The sequence below is a fragment of the Loxodonta africana genome, chromosome 27, assembly GCF_030014295.1.
Source record: "Loxodonta africana isolate mLoxAfr1 chromosome 27, mLoxAfr1.hap2, whole genome shotgun sequence".
In the NCBI taxonomy this organism is placed as follows: domain Eukaryota; kingdom Metazoa; phylum Chordata; class Mammalia; order Proboscidea; family Elephantidae; genus Loxodonta; species Loxodonta africana.
The window spans coordinates 13,118,509-13,132,343 of NC_087368.1; the positions used below are offsets into that span (position 1 = coordinate 13,118,509).

The 13,835-nt window shown below is 38.2% G+C and overlaps 1 protein-coding gene across 3 annotated transcripts in view; it reads left to right on the forward strand.

Annotated features, from left to right (window-relative positions):
- DNAJC13 (DnaJ heat shock protein family (Hsp40) member C13) overlaps window positions 1-13,835 on the forward strand; it is a 131,357-nt gene that overhangs the window by 79,745 nt on the left and 37,777 nt on the right. For all 3 annotated transcript variants that reach the window (XM_064277333.1, XM_064277334.1, XM_064277335.1), the window contains 8 exons: window positions 584-662; window positions 4,959-5,094; window positions 5,272-5,456; window positions 5,904-5,978; window positions 8,313-8,432; window positions 9,376-9,555; window positions 10,275-10,442; window positions 12,712-12,825. In XM_064277333.1, coding sequence (XP_064133403.1) covers window positions 584-662; window positions 4,959-5,094; window positions 5,272-5,456; window positions 5,904-5,978; window positions 8,313-8,432; window positions 9,376-9,555; window positions 10,275-10,442; window positions 12,712-12,825 — 1,057 coding nt within the window. The remainder of the gene's footprint in view (window positions 1-583; window positions 663-4,958; window positions 5,095-5,271; window positions 5,457-5,903; window positions 5,979-8,312; window positions 8,433-9,375; window positions 9,556-10,274; window positions 10,443-12,711; window positions 12,826-13,835) is intronic.

The window sequence follows — 13,835 nt, forward strand, 5'->3', positions numbered from 1 at the left end:
CTGACCTGTGGTATTCATTCACATCTTTGTTTTCCTCTTGGAGTTTGTGTTGTGTGTGAGGAAGAGATTTGATAGCAACATGCCCAGAATGCTGAATGACAGATGTGTAGGAAAAAATGCACATTTCCTTTATCAGCGATGCTTTATAGTAGATCAGATAATGTTAGAGAAAAATGATTTAAATGGTTTAAAAGACATTTTCTTAAATATGAACTCAAAGTGTTGGTGTATTTTTGGTAAGGCTGATATAATAACTTAGAAGTGTAGAGTTTGAAATGATATTTGTACACTTTGAAAAATTGGTGTTTTTTTGAAAAAGTTATTTCTTCTGTAAACCCCAAGTATGTTTTTTTAATTTAAAGTGAATGATAACCTTGCATAGGGAAGGCATTATCTTTCAGTTATACAGATAACATAAACAATAATCTTACTTAAATCATACTGGGTTTAATTTGTTACCTAATAAATGATCACGTAAGATTCCTGATAAAAGCAAGGTTATGTTAAAACATTTTAGATGATCATGTAAATATTTTTTTCTTGCACTTAACTGTATTCATGAAACAATTTTCCTATTTAACAGGCATGACGAGAGCAAGATTAGAAAAGCTTACTTCAGGCTTGCACAGAAGTACCACCCTGATAAGAATCCAGAAGGGAGGGTATGTACTGCCTTTGGAATTAGGGCTTTTGGGTTGACTTCCTTTTGCCCTGTCAGTATTTTGGAGGAGAAAAGTTATTTTCACATTCTTTTCCAGTGTCTGCCTTGTCATAAACTTGCAGCCTATGCCTTCTGCCTTCATGGCCATCCCCCGCTTTACCAGTAGGACTGTCCTTGTGACTAATAACTTAGGGTTTTTATTCTCTGTCCTTTCCCGTGTCTCTTTGATGGTCAGCTTGAATGGGAAGTCACATGAATAATTGATGGTTTGGAATGTGGCCGAACTTAATTCATTAATAGTTGATGCAGTTGCCATTTGGATTGTTTTGGGTTTGTGTATTCAACCGACTTCAAATTACTTTCACTGGAGAAGTAGAGAATTTAGTTCAGGTTTAAAATCATTTGCTTCCAGCTTTCCTGATCCTGCCTCTTCCAGTTTCCTATTAAAACACCAATGGATATTCATAATAGAAGAAATCACATAAGAACCCCTCCAAACTAGGACTGGTAGTCTATCGCTAGAAACTAGGAGTAATCCCACTAACTCTAAGGTCAGTGTTTTTCACTGGGGACAGAGTATTCCTGAATGGAAAGACTCGATGTTGAAAAGATGTCACTTTTACATGTTTAAAGCATTTTTAATCAAAAGCCTCAGGTATTTTTGAGGACCTGGTAGCAATCCAAATTCATCTAGGAGAGAAAGCAATCAAGATAGGAATAAAGTTTTGGAAATCAGTATTTTATTGATAGATGTTAAAACATTCTATAAAGCTACAATTGTAAAACTTTGTGGTCCTGACACAAGAATCAACACAGATCAGTGGAATGTAATATGGTATAATAGTTTAAGAGCATGAATTTAGGAGTCAGACCTGCATATAAGTCTTAGCTCTTCTACCAGTTGACTTTGTGACATTAGGCATCTTATTTAACATCTCTAAGTGTTTTTTTTTATATCTTCATTTAAAAAATGAGGGTAATAAAGGTACATACCTCACGTGGGTGTTGTGAGGATTAAATGAAATAATGTATGTAAAGCGTTTAGCTCAGTGTCTGGCAGCTGTTAGCTGCTGCAGAGTCGGTTCCGACTCACAGTGACCCTGTGCACGACAGAACGAAACACTGCCTGGTCCTGTGCCATCTTCACCATCATTGTTTTGCTTGAGCCCATTGTTGCAGCCACTGTGTCAATCCATCTTGTTGAGAGTCTTCCTCTTTTTCACTGCCCTTTACCAAGCATGATGTTCTTCTCCAGGGATTGGTCCCTCCTGATGATACATCCAAAGTATATGAGAAAGTCTTGCCATCCTTCTAAGGAGCATTCTGGCTGTACTTCTTCCAAGACGGACTTGTTCGTTTTTCTGACGTTCCATGGTGTATTCAGTACTCTTTGCCGGCTGCCAACACTGTAATTCAAAGGCATCAATTTTTCGGTCTTCCTTATTCATTGTCCAGCTTTCACATGCATATGAGGTGCTTGAAAACACCTTGGCTTGGGTCAGGCACACCTTAGTCCTTAAAGTGACCTCTTTGCTTTTTAACACTTCAAAGAGGTCTTTTGCAGCAGATTTGCCCAATGCAACACACTGTTTGATTTCCTGACTGCTGCTTCCGTGGAGTTGATTGTGGATCCAGGTAAAATGAGATCCTTGACAACTTCAGTCTTTTTTCTGTTTGTCATGAGTCATGATGTTGCTTATTGGTCCAGTTGTGAGGATTTTTGTTTTCTTTATGTTGCGATGTAATTCATACTGAAGGCTGTGGTCTTTGATCTCCATCAGTGAGTTCTTCAAGGCTGCTTTGCTTTCAGCAAGCAAGGTTTTGTCATCTGCTTAACTCAGGTTGTTAATGAGTCTTCCTCCAATCCTGATGCTCCGTTCTTCTTCATATAGTCCAGCGTCTCAGATTATTCACTTAGCATACAGATTGAATAAGTATGGTGAAAAAGACATGACCCTGATGCACGCTTTCCTGACTTTAAACCACGCAGTAGCCTCTTGTTGTTTGAACAACTGCCTCTTGATCTGCGTACAGGTTTCTCATGAGCACAATGAAGTGTTCTGGAATTCCCATTCTTTGCAATGTTATCCATAATTTGTTATGACCCACACATTTGAATGCCTTCGCATAGTCAGTAAAACACAGGTAAACATCTTTGTTGTATTTTCTGCTTTTAGCCAAGATCCATCTGATACCAGCAGTGATATCCCTGGTTCCACGTCCTCTTCGGAATCCAGCTTGAATTTCTGGTAGTTCCCTGTCAGTATACCGCTGCAACCACTTTTGAATGATCTTCAGCAAAATTTTGCTTGTGTGAGATAATAATGATATTGTTTGATAATTTCAGCGTTTCGTTGGATCACTGCATCCATTTGTTGAAACATCTTAATCGGTATTCTGTCAATTCCTGGAGCCTTGTTTTTCACCGGTGTCTTCAGTGCAGCTTGGACTTCTTCCTTCAGTACCGTCAGTTCTTGATCATATGCTACCTCCTGAAATGGTTGAATGTCAACCAATTCTTTTTGGTGCCATGATTCTGTGTATTCCTTCCATCTATTTTTGATGCTTCCTGCATCCAATTTTTTGCTGATAGAATCCTTCAGTATTGCAACTCGAGACTTACTGTTTTTCTTCAGTTCTTTCAGCTTGAGAAAAGCCAAGTGCCTTCTTCCTTTTGGTTTCCTACCTCCAGGTCTTTGCACATGTCATAGTACTTTATTTTGTCTTCTTGAGCCACCGTTTGAAATCTTCTGTTCAGTTTGTTTACTTCATTTCTTCCTTTTGCTTTCGCTACTTGACATTAAAGAGCAAGTGTCTGATACCAGCCTTTTCTTTCTTTTTAATGACCTCTTTCTGTCTTCATGTATGATGTCCTTGATGTTATTACACGGCTCATCTGGCCTTTGGTGATTAGTGTTCAGTGCCTCAAATCTATTCCTGAGATGATCTCTAAGTTCAGGTGGGATATACTAAAGGTGGTACTTTGACTCTGTGGACTTGTTCTAGTTTTCTTCAGCTTCAGCTTGAAGTTGCATATGAGCAGTTGATCTGTCCTAAAGTTGGCCCTTGGCCTTGTTCTGACGATGATATTGAGCTTTTCCATCTTCTCTTTCCACAGATGAAGTTGATTTGATTTCTGTGTATTCCATCTGGCGAGGTCCACATGTATAGGTGCTGTTTATGTTGTTGAAGATAGGTATTTACAGTGAAGAAGTCGTTGGTTTCGCAAAATTCTGTCATGTCATCCACGGCATTGTTTCTATCACCAAGGCCATATTTTCCAACTACTGATCTTTCTTCTTTGTTTCCAACTTTCACATTCTAATCACCGGTAATTACCAACATCTTGATTGCATGTTTGGTGAATTTCAGACTGCAGAAGTTGGTAAAAATCTTCAGTTTCTTCATCTTTGGCCTTAGTGGTTGGTGGGTAAATTTGAATTATAGTTATATTAACTGGTCTTCATTGTAGGCGTATGGATATAATCCTATCACTGATAGTGTTGTACTTCAGGATAGATCTTGTAAATCTGGCAATAATGCTCAATAGTCAGTATCATAATTATCATATGCTATCAACAATTATGGGAAACCCTGGTGGCGTAGTGCTTAAGTGCCACGGCTACTAACCAAAAGGTAGACAGTTCGACTCCACCAGGCGCTCCTTGGAAACTCTATGGGGCAGTTCTCTTCTCTCCTATAGGGTTGTTATGAGTCGGAATTGACTCGATGGCAACAGGTTTGTTTGTTTTTTTTTTTTAATCACAATTATGAAGTGCCCTGATGGTGCAGTGGTTAAAATGCTTGGCTGCTAACCGAAAGGTCAGAATTTGAACCCTCCAGTGGCTCCATTTGAACCTGCCAGTGGCTCCACAGGAGAAAGATGTGGCAGCCTGCTCCTGTAAACATTACAGCCTTGGAAACCCTACAGGGTATTCTACTCTGTCCGATAGGGTCACTATCATTTGGAATTGACAGCATTTGGCATAATAATTATTTTTATATCAATACAAATTGTCTCTGGTATGTATGAGTTTAATAAGCTATAAATGGTATAAACCCAGTGAGGAAGAATTTTTCAGCAAATAGTATTAAGGTAATTGGATAGTAGTTTGGAAAACTGTTTCACCTTACACAATATACTGCTAGATTATAGTTGAAATGAATTCCTTGACGTAAAAAACAAAGCAAAATAATAGCTAAAGAAGTGATCGGTAAAAAAAGAAACCAACTGTGTTGTTTAGGTTGTGGTTTGAGATGTTCCCGATTAAAGTTAATTATCTTCGATTATATACAGGATATGTTTGAGAAAGTAAATAAAGCATATGAATTTTTATGTACCAAATCAGCAAAAATAGTGGATGGACCAGATCCAGAGAATATAATTTTGATTCTGAAAACTCAGAGCATCCTTTTCAACCGTCATAAAGAAGGTAAGACATGTGTTATTCCCCAAATTTTAATTTATCTCCCAGGTAATTCCACCATGTTACCTGTTTCCATAGCATAATTTAATAGATGGAAAATTATTATGGCAAAAAACTCTTGGAATCACATAGAAACCAGTGTTCTGCTTTTATTTTCCCAACACTAACCTCTGGTTCTTTCAGATTTACAGCCTTATAAATATGCAGGGTACCCCATGCTAATCAGGACTATAACCATGGAAACTTCAGATGACCTCCTCTTCTCAAAAGAGTCACCGTTGCTGCCTGCTGCCACGGAGCTGGCTTTCCATACTGTCAACTGTTCGGCCCTCAATGCCGAAGAACTCAGGAGGGAAAACGGAATAGAGGTGACATGGGACGCCCTTCGTGCTTATCATTAGACTGGTTTGGGCACATCGTATCACCATCGGCCATAGAGAATTCACCAAGCGCAAATACAGCTCACGTAGCTCCTTGCTTCAGTTTATTCCATCAGATAACACAATATTCTGTATATTCTGGCACCAAAATTAAAGGGGAAGAAGCAGCTTTATTTTGTAATATGTGTTGGAGAGCCTTGGGTTCAAAATTGGTTAACTTAATATTGCTGGCAAAGTAGCTTATTGGGAATGCTAAAAAAGAAGCTGCCGGGGCTTTTTTATTTATGTATTTATTTAACAAAGTTAATTAAGCAAACATTTATTTACTAAATAGCTAACATTAAAAGGTTATTTTACAATTTTATTTCTGCTAGAAAATGTCTTTCAGAGATGAAGTCAAAATGGAGCGTTAATGGCTGACTTCTTTTTTGACAGGTGTTACAAGAGGCATTTAGTCGCTGTGTGGCTGTCTTGAATCGTTCCAGTAGACCCGGTGACATGTCAGTACAGGTAAGGCTAAAACATTGTTCTAAAAAAGTTACACTAGACCAGTGGTTCAGACTTCAACATGTATCAGAACTACCTGGAGGGCTCACTAATAACATGGGCTGCTGGGCCCCACCCCAGAATTTGATCCAGTGGATCTGGGATGGGAGCCTGATGATAAACGTTTCTCACGAGTTCCCAGGTGATACTGATAACTGCTGGTCAGTGTACCGAACTTTAAGAATCACTGCGGTAGACTGTGTATAGTCTGTTGGCTTAACTTTTTTCTCTTAAAGTGGATAATAGTATAATGAACCCTTATACACCTATCACCCAGTATCAAACATTTGTCATTTGCCACTCTTGTTTCATATATTTTCCACTCCCTCCCACAATTTCCTTCTCTGCCTCTTTCTCCCATTGCTAATATTTTAATTTTGTTGTTGTTGTTGTTAAGATTATAATAGTTGCATTCTTTGATGGAAAATTCATGAAGAATTCATTAAGATCATTGTAGAGTTCCTCTTTTTATGTGGCCCTTTGTTTATGCCAAGAAAATTTAGAATATAGGACAATTGAGCGTAGGCTTTTGTGTTTCACCCTGTATTTTGAAGTATAGTTGGGCTGAGAGTTGTATACATGATCTGATGAGATAGTTTTATTTCACACTCAAAGAGAAGTACCACCAGTTGCCACTGAGTTAATTCTGACCTGTGGCAACCCCTTGGTGTCACAGTAGAACTGTGCTCTGTAGGGTTTTCAGTAGATGATTTTTCAGAAGTTGATCGCCAGGCCTTTCTTCCAGGGTGTCTCTGGGTGGATTCCAGCTACTAGCCTTTGCGTTCATACCTGAGCATGTTAACCGTTTGCACCACCCAGGGCTCCCAAGGAAGAGTCATTCTGATACGTTCACAAGCCTCCGTTGGTTTGGCTGTGGAGACATATGAAGCACGAGGGTGCCTTCATTTTTATGCCTAGTTTACTGACGTGAAGAGTATGTAAATAAAAAAAAAAAAATAGAATTGTGATATTCTGCTGGACAAAGTTACCTTAATGCAGAGGCAAACTTTTTCTTTAGAGAGCCTAAGAGTAAATATTTGAGGGTTTGTGGGGTACAGACGGTCTCTGCTTTGTATTATTTGTGTGTGTGTGTTTTAATAACAGCCCTTTAAAAAGGTAAAAATCATTCCTTTCACTTTCTGCCATGTTAGGTCATGGGTCATTTTGGCCCCTGAGCTGAAGTGGCAATGATTTGCAGCCCTCTGCATCTATAGAAAATCTTTTTTTTTCCTTCAGATATGTGTGTGTGTGTGCACGCTCATGTGCATGTGTCTGTCCTTCAGGTATTTGTCACTTCCCTTCCCCCTAGCCCCTGGTAACCAGTCTTCCTCTTTTGTCTGTGTGGATTTACCTAGTCTAGCTGGTTCATATAAGTGGGATCATATAGTATCTGTCCTTTGGTATCTGGCTTATTTCACTCAATATGATGTTTTCAGGGTTCATCCATGTGGTGGCATGTATCAGAACTTCAGTTCTCTTTATGGCTGAATAATATTCCATTTTATGGACACGTACTACATTTTGTTTATCCATTCATCTGTTGATGGGCACTTGGGTTATTTCCACCTTTTTGCTGTTTCGAATAATGCTGCAGTGAACATTGGTATATATGTGTCTGAGTCGCTGCTTTCAGTTCTTTTGGGTCTATACCCAGGTTAAAATTACTGGGTTATGTGGAAATTCTATGTTTAAATTTTTTGGGAACCACCGAACATTTCCACAGTGGCTGTACCATTTTACATTTCCACCAGCGATGTATGAGTGTTCCAGTATCTCCTCATCCTCACCAACACTTGTTATTTTCAGTCATGTTTTCTTTTCTTTTTTTTTTTTTTTTTTTAAATAATAGCCATCCTAGTGAGTGTGAAGTGATAATCTCATTGTGGTTTTGATTTGCATCTCCCTAATGACTAATGATGTGGGAGAAAGATGCGGCAGCCTGCTTCTGTAAAGATTTACAGCCGGAAATCCCATGGGGCAGTTCTGCTCTGTCCTGCAGGGTCTCTATGAGTTGGATTCAACTTGATGGCAGTGGGTTTGGTTTTTGGTTGGTGGAATGACTAAGGACATTGAACATCTTTTCACGTGCTGTTGGCCATTTGTTTATCTTCTTTGGAGAAGGAAGCTATAGGAAACCTTAATAAGAGAAACTAGTGAACCAATACAAATGTTGTGTTGAATTTTGTAGTATCATATACCATGAAGCATTATTCACAAATCTCTACTGATTTGATTTCCCTATGTCTTCAGTAAAAGCGTGCACTTGACTCTCTTTTCTCTTTGCTCTGTTGCCCGCAGGTGTGTGGACACATAAGTAAATGCTACAGTGTGGCTGCTCAGTTTGAAGAATGTCGAGAGAAGATCACAGAAATGCCTAGTGTCATCAAAGATCTCTGTCGGGTGCTATATTTTGGCAAGGTGGAGTTCACCTTTAATGCTTTCTGTATACAGTCAGCAATGGGTTTTCTTGTCAAGTAGACAGTCCCCAACTTGTAAACAGGTTGTTTTCCCCAAATTATTTTTAAGTAAGTTCTTTGGAACTCCAAAAACTTTTTTCATAGAAACCTTGCAGTCAGTGAAGGCTTTGTCCCTAGGCTGGCACACAAACAAAAAGACTAGAGTGACATATCTAAAGGGAGATGGGTCCCCCCTAAACATTAGAAGAGAGTCAAAGAAGAAAAGAGAAAAGGCTAGACTAAAGAAATGATAAAATGAAAGGATCAGATAAAACCTGAAACTTAGAGTCAAGTCTGGCGGGAAACACTTTAGGGATCTGAAAGCTTCCTATTTCCTCCCAATCCAAAACTGCTGGGGGATGTTGACTGTGGGTATAAAAATATGGTAAATGATGAGAGAGGAGAGAGAGACTTTTTAGATAACTGGGCAGAGTGAGAGTTGTATTGGAATGGAGTAAGATTGAGATGCTGGTCCTGGACTAAGGTACCTAGAAGTAAGGATCGCTGATGAAAATATCTCCTCTCAGTAAGAATCTGAACTCTAATAGGAAGAAGTAAATTCATATACCACACTAAAGTTATCACTGATGCACCTAAGATCATTAACCTGTGAGTTGCTATTGATACCTATAACTGAGAATTTAGATTTATATATAAAATGGGAAAACCTGAATTCCTAAGTCTTTGAACACTAGCCTCAAGGATAGTCACTCTGCCATCGCATCATGGGGTCACTTTTTATTTTAGGCTTTAAAAGGTGTAAGATTTGAATTTTAATTGGAATTTAAAATGTGAGGAGGTGAACATGTTACACAGTGAGGTAGCTAGCTTGACATAACTTCACAGCAACCGGTTTCTCTTGGAAGCTTCTTTTAACCCTATAAATTGTTCTCTGATCCTCACAGAGTATTCCACGGGTAGCTGCTCTTGGGGTAGAATGTGTTAGTTCTTTTGCTGTGGATTTCTGGCTACAGACGCACCTGTTTCAGGCTGGAATTTTGTGGTATCTGCTCGGTTATCTCTTCAATTATGACTACACACTGGAAGAGAGTGGTATTCAGAAAAATGAAGACACAAACCAGCAGGTAACTCTTAACACCGCTTTAATGTTGAATTTGAACCCGAACAGTAGATTAATGCTAAATTAATGTGAAACGGAGTGTCAGCTATCCAGAACCCTCAAGGAATAAACTATTTTTCAAGATAACTAAGTTTACCACTCTTTAAGTCCCAAAACTTTTTATCTCAACCACTTAGGTTGAAAGGGTTCAAGGTAAAGGAATTTGTAATAGCATATGGACATAGTTTTATCTTTTCTCGATTACTCAGTCACCTTTATGTTGGTAAAATTATGGTTGGGTAATGCAGGGAAATAGAACGATACCATCGGGCTGTTGGGGCTGGCTTGCCTACTCGTTGAGTAATTGTCTGATTTTTATAAATACTGTTTCTGTCTCCTCTTTTCCTATTCTCTTTCGTCCATTATACTGTCAGTGTGTGAGGCAGGCAAGTTTCCCCTCCCTGCCCTTAACCAAAGCTGCTTCCAGTTATCTATGATTTATGGTGTTGGATACAGGTGAATACATAGGCTCTTATGGATTCCTATAAATAAAGGAATAAGCTTTTTTAATACTTAAGCTGTCTGACATCAATGTAGGGAATGCTTGATTCCTTTTTTCTTGTTTGTTTACTGCTTCTTAGAATATGTTCCATGCATGTTTGATTCCAGAAAGTTAGTAGGTTACCTGTATAAGATATGAGATCTACTTGAATGTCTTAATCTTTTTTTTTTTTTTTATAACAGGAAGTAGCTAATAACCTTGCCAAACTGAGTGTCCGTGCCTTAAGTCGCCTTGGAGGGTACCTGTCTGAAGAACAAGCAACCCCAGAAAATCCAACCATAAGGAAAAGTTTAGCTGGCATGCTGACACCTTATGTTGCTAGAAAACTTGCTGTGGTTAGTGCTACTGAGGTATGTGCTTCACAGGTTTTGAAATAAGCTTAAAAAGTAGGTTGGGCTTTGATGAGAAGTTTAAGATCCTGTAGGTACATAGTAAAAGAGCACAGCTATGCTGATTGCTCTTGGAAACCTAAAAACTAGTACTGTTTATATGCTGTTATAAAAATGAATTCAGTTTATTTATGGATTGATGCTGATGATACCAGCTCTACAAATCCAGTCTGTGCAAGGGTAGATTAACTTCATATTTCTCAGCTGTGGAGCGCACTCTAATTCTTAGCCCCTTTGAGTTAGAAAGGGATGGGACAAGCAGATGAACTCAGAATGGTGTTCCCCACTGAGCGGACTATGGGGAATCAGGATGCCCAGTCTGTACCTGGCTGTTTCTTGTAAGTATAGCTTATCTAGCCTCAGGGATGAAATCCTAACATACATGTACATCTACACACACGTACATCCATGTATATACACATACGTACATACGTAAAGGACGAAAGAAAGTATGAGGTTGGCAAATCTACCAAACTCTGACTTCTGTCTTAAGGATCATTGAGAAGGAATCTAAGAACCTAGCATTAGAGAATTAGGTAAGGTATAGAAATCCATTAAATGGAATATTGTATATACATGACTATGTAATGATTTTGCATTAATTTGTAAAATAATATTTAAGGGCATTAAAAAAAGTTTAAGGTATTTTAAGTGAAAAAGCTAGATCTCATTTTTGATAGAAAAAACAGATGGATGATAAAAATATCTGTACCAATATGCTAATGGTAGTTATCCCTGAATGACAGAATTGTGGGCTGTTTTTATTTTGTTTTTTCTAGTGGTAAGGGAAAAAAGTCCCCAAGATTTATAGTGTTTTTAGAGTTTAAAGAGCTTGTTTCCTTTCAATCCTATCTGAGTCTGTTTTTTAGTGTAGGCCGTGCTTTTCAGTGCCCCTGAGAGAGGCAGGAGCCTTAGGTGTACCATTCATGATTTTTGTTCTTTTCGCGGACTTTGAACTCACCAGTGAGGCGCATTCTGACCGAAAACATTCTTTCCAGAAACACCAGCAGGTTGATGATTATTTCTATAGCAAACAAACAAACAATATATATACATACATACATACATATATGTAGCACTTCAGAATTAAATATTGACATGAGTCCATGTGGACTTAATAAAATGCTTATTTTAAACTGCCAAGTCTCAAAGCTTTAAAATTTTCTAACCATACATTTTTCAGTCATTTCACTTACTAGTAAGTAGTTAACCTTTTGAAAACAAGGATTAGATGACTTTTGTATGAGATGGAGGTGATACCTCTCTGCTTTCCTCATAGAGCTGGGGTATACAGTTGGAGAGAATGGATTGTGAAATTATTTTTCAGCACATAGAGCTCTGTAAATATAAAACATTGCATTTATTAAAAAATTTAAGAGGAGAGTTAACTGTCCATATTTATACTTTGGGAAACCCTGGGGGTGTAGTGGTTAAGTGCCACAGCTGCTAACCAAAGGGTTGGCAGCTCGAATCCGCCAGGCGCTCCTTGGAAACTCTGTGGGGCAGTTCTACTCTGTCCTATAGGGCTACTGTGAGTTGGAATCGATGTGACAGCAATGGGTTTTTTGTTTTTTAATATCTGCACAACCAGCCAACCACCCTTGAATCAGGGTTTGGCCAAGAAATATTAACTGAATCTCTACCCATAAATTTTGTTTCCTTTCCTAAGGGTATGCTTCATAAAGACTTAGATTTTTCTTTTCAAATATATGTATATAAAGGCAATGTGGTGTGACTCTTTTTAAGTTTAAATTTACTCAGTGTTTATTAAATGATTTAACACGAAATATCTTATTTAATTTTCATGTTAGCAGAGCAAATGTTAAGAGTTTTGAAGTCAAGCAGAATAAATTTGAACCCCAGTTTCACCACTTAAGGGTTGTGAGACCCAGGGTCAGTTATTTTCTCTCTCTCAGCTTTGGCTTTTCTCAGTTGCAAAATGGATAGTATCATCAAACTTGTTAGAGTTATTGACATGTAAGTCATTACAGGACACCCTGGTGGCGTAGTGGGTAAGTGCTACCGCTGCTAACTAAAAGGTTGGCAGTTCGAATCCGCCATGCGCTCCTTGGAAACTCTACGGGGCAGTTCTACTCTGTCCTGCAGGGTCGCCATGAGTAAGTTATCTATTACAATGCCTGTCACGTAGTAGACGTTTTAAGTAAACGATAACTTCTATTACTATATCCTTTTTCTAAATGTTACAAAAAAGCAATATCCTGTCTTCTAGATTTTGAAGATGCTTAACAGCAACACAGAGAGCCCTTATTTGATGTGGAACAATTCTACGAGAGCAGAGCTGCTTGAATTTCTTGAATCTCAGCAAGAAAGCATGATTAAAAAAGTATGCATGCTATTGTTTCATACATTTCTTGAGTAACTTATTTTGGTAGAATTTTGAAACTATAACTTAATATTGACTAAACACAAACCAGCTGTTTCCAAGTTCAGCATTAATTAAGCCTATACCTTTTTGCCACCTAATATTTGGCCCATTTAAGAAGAGCATTTTTTGGAAATGCTGGATGAGACCATCCAGTTCTTCTGGTCTCATGGCATAGGAGGCAATTGTTCATGGAGGCAGTTAGCCACACATTCCAACATGACTAATTTGTCCTGCTTCCTTCTAGTGGAGAAGCTAGCAAGCCATGTGAAAAACGGAAGACAGGAGGTTGGGAGATAAGGAGAAGGCCTGGATAATTGTATACTAGGTGGTCGAATCTTGCTGGTTTAGAAGGCAGTTATGTATGTGGCTTTGGGATTTATTCAAGACTAACTATTACTGTTTATGTCCCGAATTATCCAGAGTTTGTTTTGGAACTCATTCCATGATAATTACCAAGATCTCTTTAGATAAAATTTTTGAGAACTGCATTGCTGGACAAAACAGGCCTCATATTTCTATACATTATTTATCTTTTTAGCTGAACAAACCTAATAACATCTTTCCTTTGTAGCACATAAAAATTTATCAATACTTTCACACGTTATTTTAGTCCAACCTTAATTTCTTGTGATTTTCAACCTAAATTCTCCCTGGAACCGTTTTTTTCTTTTCTATCTTGTTCCTTTTTCTTAAATGGAAACTCTTCTTACACTTGAGCTTGGTAGCTAAAAGGTCAAGAAGTGATGGAAACAGTTCTTGATTCGTCAACTTATAGACATACTTGTCTTTTTATTTAGAGAGCCTATTTTTTGGCACTTTCATTCAGTGTATTTCTTCTTAAAACCCATTCCAAATTTGCTTATTTCTCAGTTATACCACCCTATGTTTTATGTCTGATGAGGCCAAATGCCTGCTGAGTGGAGTAAGAAGAGCCAGATATCATACTTGTTTTATAAACTCTAGCTGGA